Below are 27,794 nucleotides of genomic sequence, written 5' to 3' on the forward strand. Positions count from 1 at the left end.
TACTCCCGTATAATTTGATTCTCGAACAGCTTCGATGAAACTTCAAGACTCAGTGCTACAAAACTTTGGTGCCTGTAATTATCGCAACACGGTCTCATCCAGCTCAGATCCTACTCTTATCCCTCATATCCTTTACAATATCAAACCCAGCCCATCCATCCAGCTTCTCCCGAATCTCCTTGGCATACTGCGGAATCCCACCCGCAAAATTAACCTGCTCAAATGCCTTACCCGGCATCGAACCACCCATATACGTCGACCGCGTCGTCGGGAACAAGCTCGCATCGCTCAACTCGTTGATCCGCTGCTTCCACGCCTTGGTCGCGTCCGCCGTCGGGTTGACGTACTTGATGTTCTCCCGCTCAATCTTGCGGATGCAGTCGGCGATCCAACGGCCCTGTACCTCGACCGTCGAGGGCCCGTTGCTGAGAAGCGTGGGACCGTGGGGGCCGTACATGTGGAACATATTGGGGTAGCCGCTGACGGTGGTGCCGAGGTAGGTGTTTGCCGCGGCCTTCCACTCGTCTTGGAGGTAGGTGTTGTTGATGCTCTTGAGGCCCATGTTTGTCATGCCTCCGGTGGTGATGTCCTGCGAGGGGTTTCGAGGTCAGCTTTTGGCGAGTCTGTAACGTTGCGTACGTAGGACGAGGATGAGATTCTAGAGGACTTGGGGCTTCTCCTTTGTCGCGTTCGAGGACACAAGTACAGGAATCTCTCTTGCACCCGCGTAATGAAAGACAAGAAGACTTACAAATCCAGTGGCAATGGCAACCACATCAAAGTCGTACGTCGTTCCATCCTTCAATCTGATGCCCGTCTTCGTGAAACTGTCAATCTCGTTTTTGCTAATGTCGACAACATCCACATTGGTCTTGTTGAACTGCTCATAGTAATTCTGCTCCAAGCAAGGCCTCTTGACGCCAAAGAAATGCGGCATCTTCTCCACCTTGGGCGCCAAAATATCCCTCTTCTTCGCATCTCCAATCCGGGTCCGCACATTGCGCGCCCAAAAGTCGTACGCCTCCTTGTTAGCATCCGCACTGAACAACATATCCTTGTAATTGCCCAGCCAGAACCGGAACCCGCCGTGCTCCCACAGCTGTCGATAAAACGCCTCCCGCTCCTCGGGGGAGTCGTCAAAGGTGTTGCGCTCCACCATGCCGTAGAAGAAGCCGCCGAAGCACTTCTCGCGCAGCTGGTAGAGGCGCGGGTACCACTCCTTGTAGATGTTCTGCTCCTGCGCCGTGAGGTTGCGCTTGCCCATCGGCACCGCCAGGTTCGGCGTGCGCTGGAAGACTTTGAGCTCGCCAGACTCGCCGACGGCCTTGCCCCATTCCTGGGAGATTTGGACGCCCGAGGCGCCGGTGCCGATGACGGCGCAGCGCTTTCCGCGGACGGGGACGTCTTCTTCGGGCCAGAAGGAAGAGTGGTGGACTACGCCTTTGAACTTTTCGACGCCGGGCCAGTTGGGGATGTAGCGTTTTGAGGCCTGTGTTTTTTTTTTTTTTTTTGGTGAGCTGTGGCGAACGCGGAAGAGCGAGAGGAGAGGGCTTTGGACTTACGAAGCCGGCTGCGACGACAAAGTACTTGCTCTTTGCCAGGCGGCCATCGGCGGTCTTTACGTGCCATTTGCCTTCGACTGGTTGGAACTGGGCGCCGACGACGACAGTATCGAATGAGCAGTCTTTGGAGAGATTCAGGACCTGCGAGACTGTGTCTTAGCTTGGGTACGTTCGCCGCAGGGTTGAAATCTCAGGCGGGCTGACCTTATCAACGTGGTCAAAGTACTGACGAAGCTCCTGGTAGTTGGGATAGTTGGTAGACCATGTCCAGTCCTTGAACACCTCGGGCCACGAGAACTCATACTCTGGAACCTCGGAGTCGACCCGGGCTCCTGGGTAGCGGTTCCAGCGCCAGGTTCCTCCGAACGAGGTTCCGGCTTCGTAAATGACGGCTCGTAGGCCCATCTCTCGGAGAGTCTTGAGCATGAAAACCCCGCCTTTAATAATCATGTCAGTTTGGGAATGAGTTACTGAGCTTTGGGGTTGAATATCTCACCGAATCCGCCGCCGACGATGAGAACATCTACATCGAGGTCATCGGCATAAGGCCCATCAGTCTGACGACGCTTGGCATAGTCCGTCAGATCGGTCGCAAACTTCTTTTGCTGGGTATCTGTAGTTGCAGCCATGTCTGCAGATTGCAATCTCAAACTCTTAGAAGTAGACTTCAAACGATGAGAATGATGATGAGATTGAAGTGAAAGCACTGATGTATGCTGCTTTTCATCCAATTTCATTCAATTTCATTCTACACTACACAGAGTCGAGGGGGTTCAATGCTTTATATAACTTCGTGTGACGACATACTGAAGTCTACCTTATCCAGTTCGTTTCGCATGAGACATGTTGCTTTACGTGACATCAGACGACGCAACGGGTATCCTCAGAGCATCCCCATGGGACACTGTACTCTAACATCATGTACGGATACCTTGGAAGAGGCAACCGCAGTTGCATTCTCCACACTGAATCTGCCCGCATTCGTGCCATTGCATCGATATCCCCATCACTATCGTCTGCAAGGACACCGCAAGGCCGCAGACTCCGAGGCCTCGAAGCAACGTTGAATGCACAGCACGCCGATATTCTCCATCCCGCATCAGCCGGCGACGTTGTGCTCAACTCAGACATGCAGCAACAAGTTACAACTCCAGTCAAGATTGCACATCTCTTTCCTCAAACGCCAGCCTCGCGTCGCGTCTTGCATCCCCGCAGCACATCGAAGGAGGAGCCGCTGCGGATCCGCCCTGCAGGCCGCTCTGTAGGCTCAGGCGGATGCAAACAAAACGGGATGTCACAGGAAATGCGGAGAGCCGCTGCGGAGGGCCGCTGTGGTCGGTGTCGTGGGAGCGGATCCGCAACTGCCGTGACACTCCAGCCGCTTTGCGGGGAAGACAAACTTTCAGGTTCGCATCGCGGGAGGGAGGGATAGTCCATGTTCTGAGACGAATCAACTCAGGTCTCTCTCGTTGATCGAGTTCGGAGTAGGGTACCGGGTGAGAGACTACTGTCGATTCTCAGCTATTCTCGGTAAGTGCGTGATGGTGGTGGGCCGAGGTTGGACGCGGTTCAATGACTAGGTTTGGAACTTTGGACCATCTCTTTCGTCAACTTGCGTGCTTGCGTCTTCTTTGGGCTGCAGCTGAGACGATGGCCCCCGTATTTAATGCTACCGTACCGACATATCTGCTTTGGAAAAAGGCCGCCCGCAGATTGCCAAGAAGCTCGGCCGAATTGATTATCTCTGTGATCTCTCATGTGTCCGTTGTGAAATCTGATTTTCTTCACTCACACACTCACACACCCTCCTTCCTCACATGAGCCGTTCATCTCATTTATCTTCACACGCCATCTCACACACTCTCATCTCACTCACTCCATAGAAACTCACATTTCAAACCCTCACACTCAAAAAAGAAAAATGCCTCTCTCATCACAAGCCGTGGACGAAATCAAGGGCATCGTAGAAAATGCCGTCACATCCGACCCCAACCGGATCCCCGGAACAACCGTAGTCGTAATCGACCGCACCGGCAAGGAGCAATTCTCCCACTCAGCCGGAAAACGAGGCATCGACTCCTCGGAGCCCATGACACTGGACAGCGTCTACTGGATCGCCTCGTGCACGAAAATGGTGGTCGGCATCGCGTGCATGCAGCTCGTGGAGAAGGGCCAGCTGAACCTCGACGACGCGGACCACCTGGAGAAGCTCTGCCCGGAGCTGGCCGACATCAAAATCCTGACGCCCGAGGGCAAGCTCGTGGATAAGAAGCGTGGAATCACGCTCCGCATGTTGCTGACGCATACTGCCGGGTTCGGGTATACCTTCTTTAGTGAACGGCTGCGCGATTGGAGTCTGCCGGCGGGTATAGATGAGTTCTCTGGCAGCGTGAGGGATATGGTGCAGCCTCTGTTGTTCCAGCCCGGAGAGGGCTGGGAGTATGGCGTAAGTGAAGCTTGAAGTGGCACACTATCGGACTCATCGTCTCTAACTCATGTTGCAGGTCGGCATTGACTGGGCCGGAATCGCGCTGGAGCGTGCCACAAACATGAGTCTGAACGACTACATCCAGGCCAACATCTGCCAGCCCCTGGGCCTACACAACGTCAACATGATCCCAACGCCCTCGATGAAGGCGCAGTTGGCGTACATGCACTACAAGAGGCCCGATGGCAAGACAGTGCACAGAGACCACCCTCTCCATCGCCCATTGATCGTGCAGTCGGAAGAAGAGATCCGCGCCTGCTTCAACAGCGGCGGCGCCGGCATCTTTGCAAAGCCTCAAGAGTACACCCGTACGTACTTCGTTTCTGTCGGAATCAGGCCCTATCAGATGACTAACTGAACGACTTCATAGGCATCCTGGCAGTCTTCTTAAACGACGGAATCTGCCCCATCACCAAATCCCAACTCCTGAAAAAGGAGACAGTAGACGAAATGTTCTCCAACCAGATCTCCAAGTTCCCAGACTTTGCCCGGAACGGCGTCCAGGACGCGAAACCGGAGCTGACAAACGCAGTTCCGGAGCTCTACCCGCTCCCGGGCAACCCGCCGCAGGGCTGGGGCCTGACGTTTATGATCACGGGCGGGCCGACGGGGCGCTCGAGCGGGACGGCGTGGTGGGCTGGGCTGCCGAACCTGTTTTGGTGGTGCGATCGGGAGAACGGGGTGGCCGGGATCGTGTGCTCGCAGATTCTGCCGTTTGGCGATGCGTCGGTCATGGGGCTTTGGGCGCAGGTTGAGGCTGCTGTGTATAAGGGGTTGAGTGCGTGATGCCTGTGATCATGAACGGATTCTCAGTCTTGGTGTCTCGCGGGGTTTGCGTTCGTTCTCTGCTGATGAGGCTGTTCCTAGTCGGAATTTCGGAAACATATTTCCATGTACGGCTGCTTTCCAATTAGTTCCCTTCCAGAATGAAGCTAGTAATATGTGAAGAGGTCTTGAACCAATTCCCTTGCTGTAGACTCAGTGCATGGGGGTTATCGCTCGCCATTGGCTTGAGCTGCCAACTGAGGTCGGAGTGGCCTGATTTCCCTCCCCAGAAACAGCTGAAGAATGCCACCGACATGGTAAGCTCGAGAACCTCTAACCAAACCATTGGATCCTTTGACCTGTGCCTCGTAAGGTTCACCACAAGCGATGAATCCGGGGTTGACAGCTCGCTTCCGGAGGATGGGGATCCCCCCTCCCCCCTCCCTTCCCCGGATCCCATCCCAACCCCGGTGCTGCCCCAGACCCAGCCAACACCAGACCTGGCACACAACCAGAGACTGAGTGAATCTTGAGAATAGGATCTGCGGGAGGGGAACATGAACCAACTGGCAACCTGGCAAACTCACCCGTATGCACCCCGCTTTCTTCTTTGCTGACGCAGGCGACGCTAGAGAGAGATGGAAAAAACGCGGGGTTTTAACGACAGGGACCTCCCCGTGACGACGTCGTTTCGGATGGCCGGGGGATTTGACTGGTCACGAGTTTTGGAACTAGCGGGGATTTTTCTTTGTTGGGGGAAAAAGAAACTGGAGACCCCCCCCTTCTTTTTCAGCTTCGTTGTCTCTAAACTCCGCCTCACAACCCGGTAAAACCTCCACATTGAAATCTCATCTCACCTTTGATACCTAACCTTACGGAGTACCGCAGTAGTGTGTGAGAAAGAGCCACGATAACCGAACGCCCAGAAGACGATAACGCGAGACCCGACACGCGATGAGGCGGCAAAATAGCAGCTGCGACCAATGTCGCAAGGGCAAGAGGGCCTGCGACGCGGGCGCCCTCAAGGATATCCAGCTGTGTCTGGATGCGGACCTTCAATGGGAGGTTGGTAGGTAGAGACCAGGAGTGAAACTGAAGCCAAAAAAAAAATTCAAAAAAAAATCAAAATCGAAAGAACACCGCGCCTCTTCACACAGGACTAATCTCTTCAAGCAACAGATTGGCAGAGCATAAACGGGCCGTGCTCAAACTGTTCAAAGACGCGCAAGTCGTGCACATTCAACTGGGCCCGGTCACAGCAGGCCCAGCTCCGAGTCCGAAGGCAGTCTGCCGAGAAGAACGGCGCCGGCGCAGGTTCCGCTTCCGCTTCCGCCGTGCCGAGTCGGAAGAGGGTCAAGTCCACTCACAGCAAGAAGAACAACAACGACAGCAATAGCAACAACGCCTCAGTGTCGCCGGCGTCTCAAGGTCCGGGGCTGAGTGAGGCCCAGCTGGCGGAGCTTCAGTCACTCATCCCGGATCACGTCGGGTCTCTCACCAACGAGACGTCAAGCGCACATGCCTTCGGCGGAACAGCAAACGACTTTGGGTTCCCTCAAGACTTGTTCACGCTATCACCCGCCGACGAGCATCTCGCATTCGACCCATCCGATGACGCCTCGCTCCTCTTCCAGGGCCCCTCGTCATTGTCGGCGCCCAGTTGTCTATCAGATGAGTTACCGGGCTTCGACGACGCCGACCTCGTCTCCATGCACGGCGCGTCGACAATCAGTTTGAGCCCGGACTCTACTTCATCAGCCATGGGCGTCAACTCGAATGCTCGCAAGAGAGCGTGGCAGCAAGCGCACTCTATGAACTATGCACCACCCGGTGCCGGAATCTCAGAGTACTCGACCACGCAGACGATGATAGCGCGGACAAACCAAGCGCTCATGACGGATAACCTCATGAAGCTGTACCACGACGTAATGGAGGGCGCGCTCTCGTGCTGGCTGGTGGAGCAGAATTGTCCATACATCCTATCCCCCTCACAGCTGGAGCGCTCCAGTCTCGGCGGCGACGCGCGATGTCACGACCCGACGCAAATTCATCTCAACCTGCCCAACAGGATCTACCGCCGCGTCTTCAAGCTGGATAAATCCCTCGTCTCGCTGGGTCTCAAACCTCTCAGCGTATCCGAAGACCGGAGGGCCACGAAAGCGCTGCATCTCGCCATCATGGCGTTCACGGCGCAGTGGGCGCAGGGAAGTCAACGGAGTCAAGCGCGGTACCAGAAGCCCAACGGCTTTGGGGAATCAATGCCGGGAACCGAACAGGAATTCGACGCGGCGCTGCAGATATCCTTCTGGAACCAGGCGCAGCGGTGTCTGGACGATTGTGCAGGGGTGGACTCGTTCAAGGTGGCCATGGCGGAGCTCCTCTTTGGCCTGACGCAGAAGAACCAGGAGAGCGCGGAGGGGATCGGCTGGGAGTTTAGCGAAGGGATGGTCGGTCAGAATCAGCTCGGGTACGATTACGGCAGCGGAGACGGAAACGACTGGGAGGCGCCGGGCACGAAGGAAAAGGTGCAGACGGCGCTGGACGAGGAAGGATACTCGCTCTACGTCGAGCGCGGCGCGCGGCGCCTGCACGTTCTCAAGCGCAGATCTGAAAACTTTGAGAGGAGGAAACGCGTAAAGGCACGCGGCGCCAACGCGAGGGTCGAATCCGTGGGATGGAGTGGCTGCGGCGGAGAGGATGCCTACGGCGAAGAAAAGGCGACAATGAAGATGCTCTTCTGGCTCGCCATCATGTTCGACACCCTATCCTCCGCAATCTCCGACAGACCGCCCGTCGTCTCCGACGAAGACAGCCGCGAGACAAAGAAGCAACACTCACCACCACCCAAAGACGAAGACGACGACACCACCACCACACACCCCACGCCCTTACCAGAAGGCTGGAACGACCAATTCATCATCAAACGCCACCAGAAACTCGCGCCCTTGCGCTGGCCCTGCCCCACCGACACCTTTGAGCGCGAACTCCGCGACGCGGCGCCCGTCAAAGTCTTGCTGTTTCGCAAAATCACGCGCATCCAAGCTCTCTCGTCGCGCGGCTCCGCGTCACCGAGGATCATCGAGGACGCGATACAAGATGGGTTGGCGGTGTACCGCCACTGGAATATGATGTACGGCCCGCTGTTCCGGGATTGTATCGAGCACCACGACGCGCTGCCGTCCAAGATCCAGAGCTGGTATATTTGTCTGCTGGGACACTGGCTTCTTGCGGCGATGATGATGGCGGATTGTATCGCGCTTGTGGACGAGCAGGGGCTCGGTAGCGCTTCGCGCGCCGCGGAGAGGGGGCAGAGCGGGCTGGTGGGCGATTTGAGGCGCGCGAGCGTGCGTGAGGTGTCGGATCTCGCGAGGGCGGCTACGCCGCAGCATGACGATGGCGGGTTGGGCGTGTTGTTGGATTTTCATCCGGCTGTGAAGGAGGGGGCTTTGCTTACGGAGCCGTGGACGATGGTGTTGATTAGGTCGTTTGCGATGGCGGGGACGCTGTTGCTTGAGGAGGCGGGTGGTGGGTTGGGTGTTGGGGATGAGGTTGTTGCGGAGGCGCTGGATCGGTGTGAGGATTGCGTCAAGGCGTTGTGGTATCTGGGGCGCAAGTCGACATTATCGAGGCAGGTTGCTGGGATCTTGGGGGCCGGGGTGCTTGCGGAACGGGCGAAGGGGTTGAGTGTTGAGGGCATGGTTGGGAGTCAGGATTCTTGGAGCGTTTTTGGGCCTGTGGAGATTATGTGATTTGGGAGGCCCTTGTGATGTATGGATGGGTTCTTTGGTTAAGAGGAGGTGGATGGAGAGGAGAGATAGAGTGTATTTACGTCAAGTTGTGCCGACAACTCATCAGTTAATAACGAAGCTACACCGAAATACGATATCACGATCATGGGCCCTGTCCCCCCATACTAAGAACACGCACCTGTTCACTCCCGCCGGTCATCCCAACACGTGAATACTGCCCGCCCCAGGTACTTACTTACAGATACCTCATAGTATCGAAACCATGACAGAAAGGAAAGTGTCATCAACCCCAGACTCGGTATCCTTTGTCAATCTGATCAGTATCACAAACACCGATCATCTGCCAGAGTCTCGGGAGGTACGTACGTCAGGCCCGCTCCGCCGTGCCGGGATGAAGGTACGTCACACGCCCCTCAAATCCCGAGACCCCGCATCCGACCGCCGATAAGCAACCCCACCCGACATCGACCTCCGTTGTTGGTGCCCCGGAAGACCACGCCTTCCAACTTCCCGACTACAAGATACAACTTCACGACACAACCGAACTCATTCAAAAGTCCATAGCCTCTCCCATCCCAAATCACTCAAAATGGCCCCCTCCTTCCACATCACATCCGCCCACCCAACCCTCCACTGGTCCAGCAAAACCAAACCCATCCTCACAGTGCCCCCCAACGAACCCGTAACCTTTGACCTAGCAGACTCCTCCGGCGGCCAAATCACACCCACCACAACAACCACCCACCTCGCGACCCTAGACCTCGCAACCTTTGACCCAATCTACGGCCCCGTCTCCATCAAAGGCGCATCCCCCGGCTCCGTCCTCGAAATCGAATTCCTCTCCTTGACCCCCTCCTCCGGCTGGGGCTGGACCGCAATCCTCCCAGGCTTCGGGCTCCTCGCCGATGAATTCCCAAACCACGTCATAAAACACTTCCAATGGGACGACGACGCGACGCACATCGTGTTCAAACCAGGGATCAAAGTCCCACTCCGTCCGTTCCTGGGAATCTCTGGCGTAGCACCGGCCGAAGAGGGGCCGTTCTCGACGATTCCGCCGTTGGAGACGGGCGGGAATGTAGATTGCAAACACATCACGGCCGGCACGAAACTCTACCTCCCCATCCGCGTCCCCGGCGCGAATTTCTCCTGCGGGGATGGGCATGCGGCGCAAGGGGACGGGGAAGTCTGCGGCACCGCCATCGAGACGCCCATGAAAGCTACTATCCGCTTTAACATCCGTGAGGATATGCCCTACGTCACGAGTCCGCACTATGATACGCGCGGGTCGGCGCATGCGAGGGCCCATCGGGCAGAGGATGGTGGCGTGTATGCGGTGCTGGGCATCGATTCCGACTTGTTGGAGGCGAGTAGGAAGGCGTTGAGGGCGTTGATTGCGTATCTTGTTGCGACGAGGGGGCTTGAGAGGGAGGAGGCGTATATGTTGTGCAGTATCGCCGCCGATTTGAAGATTGCGGAGATTGTGGATATGCCGAATTTTGCGGTGTCTGCGAGTATTCCGTATCCTATTTTTGAGGACGAGCCTTGATCTGTTTACCCAACCATTCTTTTAAAAGTACAAAACGACATTCCGACAGCGATATCTCTCCTTCATACAAACCCCCCATATCATCAAGGATGTACAATTATCATGTCGCTACACTCTCCTTGCTGGAGGACCCTTCAAAGGCCCTCTTCGAACTCCTTCTGACACCCATGTAATTAAACTCCGGATCGCCCATCACACCAACAGTGTAATGCCTCGTCTGGTCACATTCCCTCCGGAACCATCCCAGCCGGAAGCCTATACCAGTCATGCGCCCGTGCAACTCAGCCAAAGACATCATTTCGGCATCAGGCGGCAGATGCGCCGCAGCGTTCGCGTTGCGCAGCAGGTCCGCCGCCGAGGCAATGCTGTGGAACCCGTCCGGCGCCAGGCCTCTCGCGTCCATGTCCAGCAGCCAACTATCCCGGCCACAGCGACGGATCAAGGCCGACGTCAGTGTCCAGATGTTGAACAGGATGACGCCTCCCAGGATCCCTACCACGACATACGTGATGGTTGGGTTCTGTACCAGCCGACGGCGGTCATTGTCTTATACGGTTGCATTTGCAACCGGGGCCGGCCAAGGTCCACCTTCGGCGCTGATGGGTTTGCGGTTCATGACATTGGCGAGTTGCGCTGCGCTGCGGGTGTAGTTGTGTAACCAGTCCTGCAGTATGTCTTCCTCCTGTCCCAGATCTCCGAATACTGCACTCGGTTCATCGGCGAGGCTGGCGGCTGGCGCCATGAAAGGCCAAGGGGGCATATCAAGAGGGGGTTCCAAGGGCCTCATGGTCGACATATCTGGTCGTGGTGGCTTTTCCGTGTCGATGGCTAGACGGCCGTCGGAAAAGACTAGATTGATTTCCGTGTCAACTTCGACCCAAAATTGTTCGCAATGATAAAACAGCAACAAATGTAAAGTCGTCCAGAACTGGGTCGAACTGTCCCCAAACAAATGTCGGATACCGAGCCGTCGTATAGTTTGCCTGCCGGTTCAAGGAAGGATCGCACGGGTTTGATATATACCAAAGCCTGCTTGAAAAGTATCTGGGTTGAAACAGATGGGCTTGGTCATATTCACCGAGGTCGACTTCTCATGAACTTGTAAAAGGTGTGCCTCCTTCAGGACACTCGAAATCGACGCCTATGGAGCCGTAAAAGCGCGTAAGCTGGCCAGTGGGAACGAGCTTATGATGGCTGAGGTGGTACGAATCCTCGCTCAGACGGGTGCACTGAAATTCGACCTTCCTAGCTGGTGTTGTGATTGCGACTGAAAGGTTTTTGGACGGGTCGAGGTTGTCGATGTTCTCGAAAGCGTGGAACACAAGATCGTCGAATGTGTTTTCCGGATAGGTCAACTTGGTGTCTTCCTGAAGAGTCCAGAGACTGCTGAACGTCTGTTATTTCATTTCGTAGGCTTGGTCCCATTCTTCGGTCCGTAATTGAAACCAAGTCTGCTGTTGGAATTGAGTTGGTGTCGACCCCGGGATGACTTCGACTGTGAAGATGATGGAGACAAGGGATGTGAGTAGCCCGCACACGAGGGCGAGGCTTTGAGAGAGCGTGATAGACCAGAGACGGTAACGGAAAGAGTAGTACAGCGCGCGTAATCCCAGCATATCCAATAGAGAGTGATCGAGGTCGGAAGAAGTGCATGTAGCTCTGGAGAGATGGTAGATAGTCGCAAGATCACAATACGACCAATCGCAAGAGCTAATGTAGAGAGACACTCCGAGCGCTATGGTAGCTGGAAAAGAGGTCCACATTAGGTGTAAGTAGCCGTCTTCGCCAATGGTTGCAAGTCCATCCGATGTCTCGGAAAGTCGGAGGGTGATAATGAGACTACCCGCCAGCAGTATGGTGAAGATGCAGAATACCACACGAGATATCGTTTTCAGTACCAAGGGCGTAAAGGCGCCGTGGTGCCACTTCGACGCTACGCCGTTGATCTCTGCAGCCCGGCTTGTAAGGTCGGGATGAGCACCGAGAAACATTGTATTCCCGAGGAGCGTCGCCGGATCCCGATGCCAGATCGAGGTGTCCTGGTGGTAATGCCAGAGTAGAAATGCAGTGATGCCAGCGCTGAAGACGAAGAGCGCAATCATTGAGAGGCAAATCTTGGGGTTGATGGTAAGGCGAACGACATGCTGCAGCAATGTACCACTTCCTGTGGAGATTTTCTTTTGTCGAACGCGGGAATGGTTTACGTACGGTGCAAGACGTCGTGTAAGGTTTTGGGCTGAACCTTCCAACATGTCGGTCGTTACATTGGTTGGCCAGTCGGCCCTCGTGTAGCCCCTGAACCCAAGATCAACACTGACTGGACCTAAGCTCGCAAGTAAGCGACCGGTCCAGCGGTCACTGGTCGGGAGTGACATGTTAATCATTGTCCAGATGTTTGGTGTGGATAAAGTTTGTCGCTCGTCGGAGACTGCCATCACTTTCGGCTTCACTCCATCGTCGGTGACCTGAACTTTTGACAGCCTAGCATGCGGCTCACAGATGACACCCGCCGCTGAGTGATACTCTGCTAGAGCCGAGTTCTCGCCCCCTAGGGTAAATGCCCCATTGTAGTATATGAAAGCTGGCACCTGTAGAGGCAATCCAGAACAGGGTCGTTGGATTTTTTGGTCCCCTTCCATGACCAAATCTGTGTAGGGTCCTAATTCAGGCTCCTGCCAGGCCCAATTATGTACGAAGAGGATTGGTTCTTCGCATCCATCAAACTGAAGCGCCACGGTGAAATTCATTTCTGGGTAGCCCCTGCCCTCAACGTTGTCGATGTTGTGCTGCTCAACAATGGAGTATGAGTTCAACTTGAGGCATTCGGTATCTGTGAAAATCCCATCTACGGTGGCCGTTACTGGGTTGACGACAGTTCCTCGACCAAGATCGCTCCCGGTGAAAACGTTTGATAAGCAAATCCTTCCGTGACCCCGTAGGGTTGGACCACGTCGAAGTCGTATTGTGCCCGTGCCATGTAGTAGGGGCTCGGGTCTAGCGCGTAAGTAGCGTCCGTGATCATGTTCATGTCAAAAGTATCTTGCAAGAAGACGTCGACAGGACTTGTAACTTGGAGTTCCACGAGGCTGTATAATCCAGAGACTAGGATAGCTTGGGCCTTGAGAAGGGTAGAGATTGAAACAACCAGAAAAACAAGATAGTGCTTCTGACGGAATGACCGGGGGGAAACGAGAGGTAGAAACATCGTGGTGTAGTCGAGTGCTAGATCACATTCTCCGGGCGAGGAACCCGATCGTAGGGAGATCCAAGGCATATACATCATAGCTTGTAGCTCGACTCTGGCCCAGAAAATAGTCAAAATCGTGAGAACCAGATGGCAAAACGTTAGACAATCGAACAGGTCGTCATTTCTTGGAGTTTGAAGCGAGAATACGGCGCACTACTTACATGCAGTCGGCACAAATCGCCACAGATAAGTGTGCAATAGACTCTGACGACTTTCGAAAACTCCATTGTTCGTATTTGAGTACCACAGCATCGCAGCCAGCGCCACAGAGAGGAAGAGGAAGAGGCTGGCAAACAGTGCCAGCACAAGCGGACGTAGCCAAGCCGGGCGCCATGAAGCTGCTCAACCCGCATATCCTTTGATGTTGCTCTCTTCGTCGTTGGCAGCGATTTTTGCATTCACCCCAGTCTTCAGCAAGCCATTCGTACTGGCATTTGTCTCTGTGTCGCAGGTGCTGATCTGTGATCTCAAGGAGAGCTTGATCGATCCAGGAGTGTTTGAAGGTTCGGACCTTGCGTTTACAGTGAGGTTTGTCTCTTCGCGAGGCCTCCATATGCCATTGTTAGTGGCCGTACCACTCGATGTCTCCAGGTACATGGGCTCGTAGCTGGAGGTATTTGGTGCGATAGGTTTCCGACGGATGTTGTATGGCTTGTGATTTGACTTTCGGCCCCACGGAATATCCTCGTGTTGCTCCATTCTCCTCACAACGCGTTGAAGTCAAGGCCGACTTTTGCCGCACATTCGATGACTGCTGTACAGTGTGGAAACCGAAATAAATAAATGAATGTCCACCGCCGAAATCAACTGCGTTGGGAGGGGTTGGCTGGCTGTCGCCATTTTGTATGAGACATACGGCTCAGTGCCTCGAGACTGCAGGGCCAAGCTGTGATGCCATTGGCTTAGCATTAAGAACGCCTCGAGATCTTCATCCGCTACGGAGTATCTTACCTCAAGTTATAATAATGCAACCTAGGCGAGGGTTAAGCGCCGATGCAGGTCAAAGGCTTAGCAAGAGCACGAGAGGACCCACCACCCCACCAAAGTGATGGACTCTTCAGGAATAGAGTACAAACGCGACCGGTCCCTGAGGCGCTTAAAATAAGGTAATTTGTAGATGCAGACAAACGCAGGGCAAGGCTGATTTGATTCAGCCGATGTTGATCAAATCGACGGGCGGGTGCTTGTTGGAGTGGAAGCCGATGCGTCGTTGGCCAACTGCAGCCAGCCTGATGTGGCTACATGACCATGGATCTTCGCCTTCCTGTCGGCAGGATGTGTTTCGAAGTATGGATATTGCACGTCGTGATTGGACTGATTGGGGGCTGTGTTGGAAGCTGTGTTGGAAGCGGGTTGTTGGAAGTTTGTTGGAAGTTGGGAATGGGAAGCTGCATGTTCTCTGTTGGTTGTAGTGCAACACAAATATCGAGGCCGACAAAGACCCACTCTTAAGCCGATGGGTGGATCCACGGAAGACCGAAAACCGGCGCTTCACTTGCCCCATATCGGGAAACACGGAGGCTGACCCGCAAAGTAGCTTCCGAGAGTGCAGCATTCCAGAGTGTCGATTACCGGCGCCGAACTTGGAAAGCTCAGGGTATCCCAAGGTGCACAATCAACGGGCTTTTCTTACCGTGTAAGGGAGTGAACATCCGACGGACCTCTAAGCCTAAAAGTCCGTCTCGGCTCTTAGATGATTGCCAATTTCGCGGCCCTCTACTTTGGGCGGCTCGTGCTTTCCACACAAGCAAACCTAGGAAGGCAGACGCTTTTCAAGAGGATGGTCTATGTAACGCACCGGCAGATTTTGCGGGTGCTCGCAAAGACTGTATCTGTCTGCCGAAATGCGGCCAAGGTCAAATAGTGCCAACCTACGCCCTTCGGAGGACGCTTAATGGCTGCGAAAGGGCCCCGAACCTAAGAAGGCTGTTATTCGGAATGATAGCAACGCAATAGGACCGGTGATAAATTCCGAAGACCGCGTGCGACATTGGATTCGAATACAAGTAAAGGGGAGGCGCAAAGAGTCATAAAGCAGACGATGGCCCGCCTGTTTGGCCAAGTTTTCGGTCCATGTCCATCCCAACTACGCGCGCCAAACATGACATGCGAAGAAACACTCCCCGAAAGATGGGTCGCCGCCTGGACCGCCAACGACCCAGCCGCCTTTGCGCAGCTCTTCGCGCCGAACGCCGTCTACATTGACCACGGCTTCCAGCTCCACGTGACCGACCCGGATGAACAACCACCACCGAGTCTGGCGCAACGCCGTCCCCAATTTTACGGCGGTGCTGGACCCGTCTACGCCGATATGGTGGGCTAAGAAGGACGGTGGTGACGGGAAGACGAGGACAACCTGCGTGTTTAGATCTCTCATGAAAGGCACGTTTCTGGGGTCACTGCCTAGGAAGCCGGCGACGGGGGCGGACTGGTGTTTTGTGGCGATGGTTTGCATGGAGATTGAGGATGGGTTGATTTTGAAGCTGGATGAGTTTTATCGGGATAGCTTTGAGAAGGGTGTTCCGGTGGATCAGTTTCTTCGGGATTCGTAATGAATGATTTTGTCTTGATGCTTCTGCTATGGGCCTCTCCATCATCGTCAGTCGTCCACAATGCCAGATTGACTCCCAAGACCTGCCCCAACAGCGTCGAGGTTACAAGCCGTCGCCTACCTTGAGCTGTGCTAGTGTTGTCTTTCTCATCGATACTAACTCGCCTGGGATCTAAACGTGCAGCCATTACCAGATCTGGTCCGCAGTCGAGAGCATCCAAGTCTTGATTCCCTCAAAGTTAGGTTCTCTCAAAGAAGAGGGATACCTTAGAGCCTGGACCGTTGCGGTGATTGAGAGCCGGAAACAGACAGCGCCAGCCGCCAGGGCCAAATTAGGGTGGACCAGCGGCACAGCGGTAGTGGACGGCTCGCTAGGCCCGCCAGCCGCCGGGGCAGCGGCGCCACCCAATTTGGGGCCAACGATAAGGACACGTGGAGCACCAGAGGGCACGATAAGACATGCTGTGGGGCCACCTTTAAATTTGTTTTTACATTTTTCTGGCCAGTACGTACCAGCGGCTTCTCTCTCCGTCCTCTTTTGTCTCTCTTCTCTTGGGAATAAATGTGGCCACTTGTTCAGTGTCGTCTTGTCTTTATTATCCGCTGCAACCTTGTTTAATTATCAAGCCATGTCTCTTTGACAAACACCCGCTCCTCCCTTGCCTTCCCCTCGCCTCGTGGCACAGAGACATTCTCCTACAGACTTTCGTATTGAAAAGCGTTTTACTCGCAGCACCACGCATAAATCGCAATCAACGGAAACCAAAACATAATCAGACTCGAGTCACACTATCACCGCACCGAAACCAGGGCCCCAGACCAAAGTCCAAACCTGTCGCTTGCCCCTCCTCCTCCTCCCGAGTCCCGTCCTCGTCGAGTCTCGACTCTCCCCGGACCCCCGGCCACCTGATCATCGCTCCCAGCCCCCTATCTCGTCGCCTTTCGCGTCCTCGTGGCCCTGGAAGTGGCACTCGCAGAGTCGCAGCAACACATCATCTTTCGCACTTCGTTCGTCAATCGTCGCGCCGTTCGTCAGTCACACCGCAACAAATCGCTGCTGCGTGTTGGTATCCGCCTCCAAACAGCACACTACTGCACCTACCTACCTCTCTACTTTTTTTTTTTCGCCCTCTTTTACGGTTTACCCTGCATTTCTGCAGCAAAGAAACCACGTTAGGTCTCACCGCTACGTCAACGGAGTAAACCTGCAGCCATCCATCATGTTCGCCTTCCTCCAGACCCTGCTTGAGTTCAACTCCCACGTCACGCTGTTCCAGCGTATGATGTTCCTGTTCTCCTTCTGCCTCTCTGGCATCATTCTCGCGGTCCAGGCGTCGCAGGCTGGTGAGCCGGATCATTTGCGCATTCGCTGGACGCGCTTGACGGAACAGAGTCGGTGAGTTTGTTTTTTCTTTGCTTCTGGTCTGTCTTTCTCTCTAACCTCTACGGATACTCCCTGCATCGCTGTCTTATCGACGAGGCGGCATAGTTCTAGACATCTGTCTGAACTCCCTTTCGTCTGAACCCTGAATGATGAGCGTCAAACTCAATCAAGCCTCCCAATCCATCCCTCTCCTCAGTTCATATTCTCCTTGCTTCTGGTTCCCGTCTACCCTCTGCACCTACCGTTTCAATGCGCATTACAAAGTCTCTCTCTCCCTGTCTCTTTGACTTTCGAACTTCCGTGCGCAGGAAACCCGGCAAGCGGCAAGCGGCAAGCGGCAAGCGCCAATCTGCATCTGCAAGGCTTGCCCAAAAATTCCCACCATCAGTGCCACCACCTGGTTCTTCCATGCGACAAGGTTTCAAAGAAGCAAATCCCCGCAATTTTATCATTTCCTTTATTTTTGGGGACAAAGATCCAACACCCATCACACATTGAACGGACGGTTCCACGGATCCACGGACGATCGCAAACGCGCTAGCTCAAATGTTCTTGTTTTCCTGTCCACATTTCATTTTTTCAAGGCAGCTGAGGGTGGGGTGGTACCAAAGCGGTCCAGCCCATCTAGCTAGCAGTAGCACCCACCACCCCCAGACCTCACCTTTTTTATAAGACCAACGCCATGGAACCACACCAACGACCGCTTGTGACCTTCGTGCTGACCTGTCCTTCACAGTCCCTACTGGTACACCTTTTACGTCACCCAAGTCTTCCTCTTCGTCACCGGCGCCTACCCCATGCTCTACGACAAGATGACAATGTACATTGGCAGCGGCTACGAGGAGCAGATCCTCAACATCATCTGGGTCGGTCTGCTCAGCGTCGAGGCCCTCATGGTTGCCGGCGTCGCTGGTGTTGCGATTACGCGCAAGTTCAAAGGCGCGCCGAAGCAGAAGACGAACTGAGGTCGCATACCACGCATGCGCGCGGCGCACAGCCCAATTTAATACCCTTTTATCTTTTGTTGCTGTTGTCTATATCGAGATTTATCCTCCTGCCAGTGGAGACGAAGAACATACCTTTGGGCAAAGACATCATGCCTGCATATATTGCATCTTTGGAGTCGGGGGCGGTTTTGAATATACCTTTTTATCGCATTGCGCTCGCTTGCTATTCAAGTGTGCCTTTCCGAGTGACCGACGGTCACCCCACCTACAACGAACGATGAATCGACCCGAGACACACCAGACCTTAGAACGAAGACTAGACGGACGGGCACCGAGTCTCAGGCGAACGAATCAGATACCAGCGTTCGAAGAAACCAGCCTCGAATTACTACAAGATACCCACGACCTATTCCATGCCACACAAAGGGGGAAGGGCGCAAATGAACGATTGAACGACGATAACGAGAATGAGGAGGCACGAGAACCTCCCAACCACGAGATGACGCCCGCAGAGTGGGGGCTTGGGATCCGTTTCTCGCCCGATAGGGATAAGAGAGGCTATTCAGCCGTCCAAAAGGACACAGGCACAATTGCGGATGGAGGATGAACTGCCAGCAGTAGTGCGCTCGGCTTTAGCCGAAGAGCCGCTGCTTCGCAACAGTGCCGGCTAAACCCTCGAGTTGCAACGGCGTGGAGGATGAAGGACTCCCTGATAATCTTCGGCACCTAGCGATCCGGTGCTGTCGGACTTGCCACAATGCTTGACGTTGCCAAGGCACATGACCGGCCAACGTGGAGGGGATGCAAGGAGCCCGCTTATCACGGTAGACATGGAAGGCATGGCATGTTCGGGTTCGTCTAGAGCGCCCTTTTATACCACCAACTTGTATTTAGTGGTTACATCAATTGAGACTTCTTCTACAACGTGTCTAAGTTTGCTGGTTCTGCTTCTACTATAAGTGAATCCTGATGTTTCCTTCATAGCGGAATCCGGGCCTGCTGGTGGAAGATAGAGACATGAAATGATCACCTTGGGGTGGGTTGAAAATGCAGTGAGAAGTTGTCGCCTCGTTGGTAGAGAGCTATGCTACCTATACGGTTACAGAGGGCTTTTAACAATTGTTGGGCAGCGATTATCAGGTAGGGGGTCAATGGGATGTATTGATGAGTATGAAGAACGAGTGGCTATGGGAATATCCCGACTATCTATATAGTGAGTGGAAGACCCTTTATACTGGCATATCCTTGGCAAACTTAGTCATGCTTGTGTAAGACCATATTGTTTCATAGGCATGGTGTGACAATCGTTGTAACGAGTGTACTGGGATGGGCCTGACAAGTACATCGTGCTCCGCCACAAAAGTCTGCGTCAGTGTAGGTGATCGTGATTGGATGAACCGACGCACTGAGGCATCCGGCGCCCCCTTTGCATGGTTTACAACGTAGGACGACGCACGATGGAAGGGGCAGCAGCTGGTAGTTTTTTCCATTTGAGTTGCGTCTATGCAAGAACCTGAGATATTGACAGGGCAGGCATGAAACGCAAGCCAGGTGTTTGAGGAGAGAACCCGCTCATTGATAGCCTTGGGGTGATTTAAGAATGCAGTGCAAGGCTAGATGAGCATGCTTACACACTACTTTAACAAACGTAAGGTACCTAGTAATGAGAAGGTTCGTCGGTCAAGTCCTTTGGGGTGGAAGCGAAGTGCAGAGCAGGCTAGATGCACGCATATCGTCTCCCGGATTATTTCGATTTCCTCATCTAGATTTGAATTACAGCGCGAGTTATATCAGCTTGTGGTCTTATAAGTTAAGTCTCAGCGCTGATCAACTGTGAGGCTTCAGGGAAGGCCATGGACTGGTGCACTTCTTCTGGCGATTCAAGAATGCAGTGAGACAGGCTCATCCCCTGGACATCAAAGAACACCGGAAATCACCGGAACTACTGTTCAAGACCAAGAACATCAAGATTCTCAGAGGCATGTACCAACGTGTAATTGGGTTCGATGACAAAGATTGGACGAGAAAGATTGAGGCCCTCCAAGTTGCTCTGCTCCTCAGTGCGCTTGTTCCCATGGCGAATGAGTGTGGAAAAAATGCATAGACGCGCCCTGTGTGGACATGAAGCCCTCATCATCCTTGATATTCGCCAGGATTAGATAATCACCGCAGTCCTCTTGCAGGACGACGACCAGCATGCCGCACAATATTGTGCCTAGTGCATGAGAGCCAGAGAGACACGTGGGTGGATTGATTTTGTGTATTTTCTACTTTTGCAGTTAGATTACCGTGGTGCAAACTCTACGTATCTCAAGGCTCTCACCGAGATTACTATTTTTGTGAGTGAGGGGATGTGGGACTGTGGATACCTGAGGCAGTAGCTGGTGCCCCAGGCACCAGCTGCCTGATCCACCTCCTGGTTGATCCAGCCCACCGCAGCCACCTTCACCACAACATCACCAACCAACCGTCAATACCAGTCGTATTGCCTCATTGCTTGCCTCGTTGGTCCAGATGTGCAGTGTGTACTGCCCACAGGTTATGAGAGCCCAGTTTGAATTTTTCCCCAGCTATTGAAGCTATTTAATTATTCCGTTGGATTCGCCTGTCGCGACTTCCTCCGTTTGTTTATTTGGACTGTCACGTCGTCAATACGTGAAGTCCACCCCCGACCCTTGATCCTCGCCACGCCAAAGCAAGGATCCCGACCTGTTGATCGACAAGGATTCCGTTAATCCATCGATCAACCGTACGATCAATCAACAACCTACAGATCATCACCATGTCCTACCAAGGGTCTTCCGATGGCGGAAGAGCCACTTGGTCCATCCCTCAGCTGAAGGGAGAGGAGAACTGGGATGACTGGATGGATATGCTGATGTTGACATTAGAATCATTGGATCTGTCCCACTACGTTGAATCTGACGTTGCTAGACCTCACGAAGATGAAGTCCCTACAGCTGCCCAGATCGACGCTGTGAAGAAGTGGAAGAACGACAGAATCCACGCCTTTGCCCTCATTCGATCGAGCATCAACCCCGTGGCTTCACGCCTTCGAGCAGACGGTTACGAGATGAAGACCCACGACCCATACGCACTAATGGCCCGCTTACGTGCCATTATTCCCAAGATTTCCGAGGATGCCATCGTTGAACTGGTTCGCGAGCTCTGTGGTATCAAGAGGAAGTTCTTTACGGATGGATATAAGTACCTCGAGCGAGGCCTATATCTCTTGCGCCGGCTAGACGAGCTGGCCCCTTTATGGTCTAAGAAGGGAATGTACATTCTACTTATCGGCTGCCAGGATGAGTATCCTGCGATGTTCGACAAGTATGTGGAGGATTCTAGCAAGACGTTGGAAGACTTCACTCGCGACTACACCTTCAAGTGTAATTCGGCCAAGGCTGCTGCCAACGCAGCTGCTAAAGGGTATGTTGCCCTGCCGAATACCAAAAATACTACCAACAAGTACAAGGGCAAGGAGGATCGTAGCGATCAGCCCTACTGCAAGCACTGCGAAGCTCGGCACCCACAGCCCTGCTTCGTCGCCCATCCGGAATTGATGCCCAAGGAATTCAAGTTCCGCCCGCAGTTTCAGAAGAGGGCAGATGCCCATACCTGTACAGACAAATGCAGAGAGTCTGATGGCAAGGCTACGGTGGTAAAGGCCACAACTAACAGCCTTCACCAACCGTCCATTGGGCACACCACCCTGCCCGTGCCGCCTGCGCCTGCCCACAACCTGCGCCCACTGCTGGCAGCTGCTGGTTCCGTCGTTAACAAGAACGACGTGATCCTGGATTCCGGATGCAGTGTCAGTACCTTTAACGACCTGTCGTGGTTTACTTCCTTCACAGAGGCGCAGATGCCGCCCATGGAAGTCGCCAACGGTCAACTGGCAGCCCCGTTGGGCTATGGAGACGTCTACCTGCCTGCTGTTGACCCTGACGACAGTGGGAAGGTTGTGGACTGGACTGTCCAGCAGGTCCAGTACTGCCCTGAATGTCCAGTCAACCTGCTCAGTTACGGCAGCCTTCGATCACAAAGATACCGTACCGATGATTACAACAACATAATCACGTTGAATGGGATCAACATGGCCAAAGTGGATTGGCGTAGCAACGTCGCTGTATTCACCACCCACAAGACGGAAGGTCCACGACTTGACACCGCTGTCAGCCTTGCTGCAGTCACCAAGACGCAGAAGGTCACGTTTAAACTGATGCATCAACGCCTTGCCCATGCTAGCAAAGATCGAGTGATCCAGGCCTGCCGCCGCGTCGGCATTACATTCAACCGTCAGGAAGTTGAGGACTTCCACTGTGAGGCCTGCCACCTGGGCAAGTCGCAGCAGCTCATTAGCAGAGCAACCCCGGCCCGCGAGGCCCAGCCTGGCCACCTTATCCACATGGATCTGGCGGAAGTCACCCCGCTGTCGATCCACAAGTCCAAGTACTGCCTACACATGATCGACGCCCGTACTGGATTCCATTGGGGATACTTTCTGAAGGACAAGAAGGCTGTGACCGTATGCGAGAAGGTCAAAGGGTTCATCCGGTTCTTCAAGACCCAGACCAACGGCCTGACCATCAAGGCCTTCCTCATCGACAACGGCACAGAGCTATACAACACTATTACGAAGGAAGTCTTCCAGGAACTCGGCATAGCTGTCAAGCTAACCGTTGCCTACACCCCATCGATGAACGGCAAGAGTGAACGAGCTGGCAAGTCCTTTGTGGAAGCAGCCCGGACCAGCCTGATTGATGCTGGCCTGCCGGAAATGCTATGGGACTACGCCATCAACACCATGATTACTGTGCAGAATTTGCTGCCTAAGAAGACCAACCCAGGCCAGCAGAGCCCCCACGAGATGTTGGCCAAGGACTTGGGACTTGACAAGCAGGCCCAGATCCCCCACATCCACCACCTTCGGACCTTTGGCTGTGTTGCCTACCTTCACAAGAAGGGCACTCTTCAGCCAGACCGGGCAGCGAAGATGTCTGCCCGCGCAGTCAAGGGTTACCTGGTTGGGTATGAATCCCTCCATGGTCACATTTTCAACGTCTGGGTGCCTCAACACCACAAGGTCTACCGCTGTCGCGACGTACGATTCAATGAAGGACAGCAGCAGAAGGCTGATGACGAATATGACGATCCCACTGTTGAGCACGACGCAATTCTCATCGATCCAGACGTCGAGGCGGACCTTGCTGCTTACGAAGGTCCCCTCCACCCGTACAATGACAACACTGCTGCTGACCAGCAGTCTATTGACGACCCCTGTGATGGGGATGATGCTGTCGAGGCCAGCGAGGAGCACAATGAGGTGACGAAGTCCTTGCTGTCGCCACCTCCTGAAGACACTATTGTGGTCAAAACAGATGCCCTGGAATGGCAAGATGACGATGACGTCGCCCTGATTCCTACCCACCAGGACCAACGCGACAACTCTGACAGCGAGAGTAACTACGACGAGGCCCTAGAATCACAGCTCCAGCAGGATATTGACGAGGCTACCCAAGTGGTTGAAGCTGAAGATCACGACCTCCAGCCTGCCCAGCCTCCTACTGTCAGGAGGAGACCCCGTAAGGATTACGGCCCGCCGTCACGGAGCTCTGCCCGCGTTGTCAACAAGGGTATGGCATCTATTCCAACTACTGTCAACAAGGCTTACGTGAGCCTCGACCTCATTGATAGTCAACACCAACAGCCAGCTGCAGTGATCACTACCAGCACTGCTGCTGCCGTCACCGATCCACACATTCCACGTACGTTCAAGCAAGCAAGAGATAGTCCTGAGTGGGACAAGTGGAAGCCTGCCTTCGAGAAACAAGTGAAGGCATTGGAGGATGCCGGAGCGTACGTTCTGGTAGACCTGCCAGACGGCCAGAAGCTTCTGCCCGGCCAGTGGATCTGCGATATCAAAGATGACGGCATTCGCACCCGTTACCGCGCCCGCTGGGTGGTCTGCGGGAACAGGGCAGTGGAAGACTGGCCTGCAGAGGAGTTGTACGCTGCAGTCGCTGCAGCTGCTTCCATCCGTGTGTTCTTTGCTGTGGTTACAGCTAAAGAATACATCGCTGAACTGTTCGATTACGACACTGCCTTCCTGGCAGCGCTGATTCCAGACGACGTCAAGGTATACGTCCAGCAACCCCATGGATTCCGGAAGGGCAGCAAGGTCTGCCTGCTCCGCCGCGCCCTGTATGGCCACCCGAAATCACCAGTGTGGTGGTTCGAGAAGATAACTGGCCACATGACTGATCTAGGCTTTACCCCTGTTGAGGGCGAGGTCTGCCTATTCCGCCACAAGACCCTTGATTGCCTAGTTCTGATGTATGTGGATGACAACGTGATCGCTGCGAAAGATCGCGCCACTATTCAGAAGGTCAAGGATATCTTAAAGACCTTTGTGAAAATGAAGGAGCTGGGCGACGTCAAGAAGTTCTTAGGCTATGAAGTCCGCCGTGTTGACAAGAGACTCTACCTTACCCAAGCTGCCTTCTGCCGGAAGATCATCGTCAAATTCGGCTACGCTGACCTTCACCCTGTCAAGACCCCTATGGATCCCCATGCCAAGTGGCCTGTTGACTACGATCCTGTTGATGAGGACCGCCGGAAGCTGTACCTCCAGATGACTGGTTCAGTTAACTTCCTTGCTACTGGAACCCGCGCGGATATCGCGTATACAGTCAGCAGACTCTGTGAGGTTAACAAGGGCCCTGGAGATCACCACTTCGCCGCTGTGAAGCACTTGTTCCGGTACTTGATTGGTACCAGCGATGTGGGTATCTGCTTTGATGGCAACTTGCCTGTTGATGAGCTTGGCCTACACGCAGCTGCCGATGCTGCCTTTGCGGACGATATACTCACGAGAGTTAGTACAGGAGGTTACGTTATATTCCTGGCTGGTGCCCCGGTCCTGTGGAAGACGAAGAAGCAGACCTACGTCACCACAAGTTCTACAGAGGCAGAATTCATCAACCTTACGCCTGCTGGACTGTCCCTTAACTGGATTGCAAAGCTGCTCCAGTTGCTGGGTTACGAGCAGCCTCGTCCACTGCTGCTGCTGACAGACAGCAAGAATGCCATGACTAACGTCCTGAATCCACTAAACCAGGCCCGAACCCGCAATATTGACCTGAGATACAAGTGGATTATTGACCAAGTCAAGAAGAATAACTTCGAGTTACGCCTTATAAGAACCCACGAGATGGCGGCCGATGGCCTCACGAAGGCACTTACCTACGACAAGCACAAGGCCTTCCTTCAGCTCCTTGGCCTTGTCCAGGCACCTAACCTACGCAATTGACACCGTGATACTTTCACCACTAGCCATCGCGGATGGTGAACATGGACGGAAGGGATAGATGGACTGTTCAGGGGCGGTATGGGAATGGATTACTAGAAGGATGGGTTATGCGGAGGACGTCGGAGGGATTGCCAGACCACGGCCGGAAGCGGAACAACCCCTTCCGATGCCGGATTTTGATTTGAATCGTCAAACTCCTCGGACTTGATCAATTCAGCCCAGGGACAGTTGATCCCATTATTGTATGATAGATATCACTTGCGGTGGCTGGCCTTGGTGGCCTGAGGGGCGGTGTGGGACTGGGGATACCTGAGGCAGTGGCTGGTGCCCCAGGCACCAGCTGCCTGATCCACCTCCTGGTTGATCCAGCCCACCGCAGCCACCTTCACCACAACATCACCAACCAACCGTCAATACCAGTCGTATTGCCTCATTGCTTGCCTCGTTGGTCCAGATGTGCAGTGTGTACTGCCCACAGGGGATCCCCGGATCCTGAGGCCCTCTTTCGGGACAATAACCGACTTGTCCACCGTTGGGGTCCGGGGATCGGATTGAAAGTACGGAGTAAGTGCGAGGAACATAGTGGTGAATTGACTTTGCATACTCTCTCCTCTTGTGGTCAGATCCACCGCAGCGCAAACTCTACAGAAGTTCCAGAGCGCTCTAGTCGAGCCTCAAAGCTTAGCCATAAGCGGCTTGGTAATTGACAGAATCCATGCATGCTCCTATGCGAGTCATGGACATAACCCATTCGGAATGGTCTGACCATCACGAAACAGGCCAGACTGTCATTTCCACCTGTTCCTAGCTCTGCAAGACTTATTAGGATAGCATTAGGCCCACAAGCCTGTGGTGATTCCATCCACTCTTTAGTACGAATATACGCTCTTTTCTGCTCACTCAGATATGCATATTCCGCTGGCCACCCTGACTAACCGTCAGTAATCTAAGGAGTTGACTCCGACTATCAAGACTTAGCTTCAAAGTTACTTTATTGATGACAGCACCTCACTCAACATAACTTAAACCATGAAAAGCATCATTCCTTTGCAATGCTAAATATCGTCCACGGTCCACAATGGGAAAGATTTCCCCGAGTTGTGTTCATCCGATAATTAACCATGATAGCCTACCCCGGCGCATGATTTTTTATGTCTCTTGAGCGCTGAAAACAAGCCTTTGATTTTATGAGAAGAGCCGTTATGTCAAGATGCCAGTATAGTGCAAATGTATTTGCAACTCTTGCAACTTCTCTCCTATTGTTGAAGAGCGCAGTGTTAACTCTCACGTTTGTATTCACTCAGACAAGGCCTTCCTACTCTGCCCGAGAAGCAAAGTCCTAATCTGGACGTCCGCAACTTAGAGCATGTCAGTATTGTCTGATTCGTGGGGCAGCCCCCAATAAGCAATGAACAAGCTACTGCAAAACATGGGGTCCGTTCGTGACTCGAAAGTGACGATATAAACTTTTGAAAGCACCGTCTAATCACCGTTCATCCGCAACTTCCGACTACGCGCAACGCAGCATGCCACACCGCCCTTGCTACTGATACTGACACAACGAGTAGGTCCACTACCTTTTCCTATTACTCTACGAAGCAGTACTCAGTGTGTTCCCTCAAGGCTGGTTGAGTGCAGTCTCTGTGATTGTCCCCTTGTGTTCTAACGTGCGGGCGACGGGGGCAGGGTGCGCGGTGTTGTGGTCGGTGCCATCCCCGTTGTACTTAATCCCTTTTGGCGCATAGCTGTTCAATAAGAAAAAGAATGATGGTGCTGAAGTTATTGTTATTAAAACTTTTGTCTCGTGATGTAGTTAGTTGCCTCAATCTGCTCGTATTTATGGGTCTACTACTTGAACTATGACTCCAATTCAGTTAGAGCTAGTTCAACTGCTATAACAACTTTTCAACCAGATCGTGGACGAGGACGCCAGCAAAATTTATCAAATTGAGAAACGCTAATTACTTACGAACACAAAAGAGCAGAGCTTGTGCAGCATGACGTAGACCGAAATACCGAGAACTTAGATAGAGTATTCTTCATGATGCAAGCAGGTCGGGGCAACCAACTACGCCATAAGACGAAAGTTTCGGTGATGATGTTCGGATATCCGGAACCAGTGTCTTCTCTTCAATGGTAAACAGCTGTGAGCCTAAAGGGATCAACTCCAACAGGCGTTGAATCGAGTTGGCATGAGAATATATAAAGACCTTCAATATTCCATCCTTCAGCTTCATGAG

At 53.6% G+C, this 27,794-nt stretch overlaps 7 protein-coding genes across 7 annotated transcripts; 5 read left to right on the forward strand and 2 right to left on the reverse strand.

Moving 5' to 3' along the window:
- Positions 1-103: 103 nt before the first annotated feature.
- BDP81DRAFT_329328 (HK97 family phage prohead protease) lies at positions 104-2,191 on the reverse strand (the record flags this gene model as incomplete). The annotated part of the gene is made up of 5 exons (XM_060585300.1): positions 104-589; positions 752-1,489; positions 1,563-1,703; positions 1,767-1,999; positions 2,059-2,191. The coding sequence occupies 5 exons, from the start codon at positions 2,189-2,191 to the stop codon at positions 104-106; spliced, it is 1,731 nt and encodes a 576-aa protein (XP_060440655.1).
- A 1,292-nt stretch (positions 2,192-3,483) lies between these two features.
- Positions 3,484-4,836, forward strand: BDP81DRAFT_329542 (beta-lactamase; the record flags this gene model as incomplete). The annotated part of the gene is made up of 3 exons (XM_060585324.1): positions 3,484-4,008; positions 4,067-4,358; positions 4,421-4,836. 3 exons carry the CDS (start codon positions 3,484-3,486, stop codon positions 4,834-4,836), a joined length of 1,233 nt encoding a protein of 410 aa, XP_060440656.1.
- A 1,844-nt stretch (positions 4,837-6,680) lies between these two features.
- BDP81DRAFT_329750 (C6 zinc finger domain-containing protein) lies at positions 6,681-8,564 on the forward strand (the record flags this gene model as incomplete). The annotated part of the gene is made up of 1 exon (XM_060585341.1): positions 6,681-8,564. One exon carries the CDS (start codon positions 6,681-6,683, stop codon positions 8,562-8,564), a length of 1,884 nt encoding a protein of 627 aa, XP_060440657.1.
- Positions 8,565-8,775: 211 nt separating this feature from the next.
- On the forward strand, positions 8,776-10,217 carry BDP81DRAFT_105998 (uncharacterized protein). The gene is made up of 2 exons (XM_060581428.1): positions 8,776-8,961; positions 9,129-10,217. Exon 2 carries the CDS (start codon positions 9,154-9,156, stop codon positions 10,111-10,113), a length of 960 nt encoding a protein of 319 aa, XP_060440658.1. The 5' UTR covers positions 8,776-8,961; positions 9,129-9,153; the 3' UTR covers positions 10,114-10,217.
- Positions 10,203-10,945, forward strand: BDP81DRAFT_453406 (uncharacterized protein; the record flags this gene model as incomplete). Its single annotated transcript, XM_060592836.1, has 3 exons — positions 10,203-10,282; positions 10,318-10,759; positions 10,805-10,945. The coding sequence occupies 3 exons, from the start codon at positions 10,203-10,205 to the stop codon at positions 10,943-10,945; spliced, it is 663 nt and encodes a 220-aa protein (XP_060440659.1).
- Positions 10,946-11,204: 259 nt separating this feature from the next.
- Positions 11,205-14,321, reverse strand: BDP81DRAFT_474793 (uncharacterized protein; the record flags this gene model as incomplete). Its single annotated transcript, XM_060594705.1, has 4 exons — positions 14,312-14,321; positions 13,522-14,246; positions 11,652-13,107; positions 11,205-11,507 (listed from the first exon to the last, which is right to left on the reverse strand). The coding sequence occupies exons 2-4, from the start codon at positions 13,911-13,913 to the stop codon at positions 11,205-11,207; spliced, it is 2,151 nt and encodes a 716-aa protein (XP_060440660.1). The 5' UTR covers positions 13,914-14,246; positions 14,312-14,321.
- A 2,810-nt stretch (positions 14,322-17,131) lies between these two features.
- On the forward strand, positions 17,132-18,260 carry BDP81DRAFT_329415 (uncharacterized protein; the record flags this gene model as incomplete). Its single annotated transcript, XM_060585307.1, has 2 exons — positions 17,132-17,307; positions 18,032-18,260. The coding sequence occupies 2 exons, from the start codon at positions 17,132-17,134 to the stop codon at positions 18,258-18,260; spliced, it is 405 nt and encodes a 134-aa protein (XP_060440661.1).
- Positions 18,261-27,794: the final 9,534 nt, after the last annotated feature.

The sequence above is a fragment of the Colletotrichum phormii genome, assembly GCF_030913505.1.
Source record: "Colletotrichum phormii strain CBS 102054 chromosome Unknown BDP81scaffold_23, whole genome shotgun sequence".
NCBI lineage: Eukaryota > Fungi > Ascomycota > Sordariomycetes > Glomerellales > Glomerellaceae > Colletotrichum > Colletotrichum phormii.

What these genes read in the sequence shown, in the direction of transcription:
- BDP81DRAFT_105998 (XM_060581428.1), top strand. Translation starts at nt 9,154, where the DNA reads ATGGCCCCCTCCTTCCACATCACATCCGCCCACCCAACCCTCCACTGG.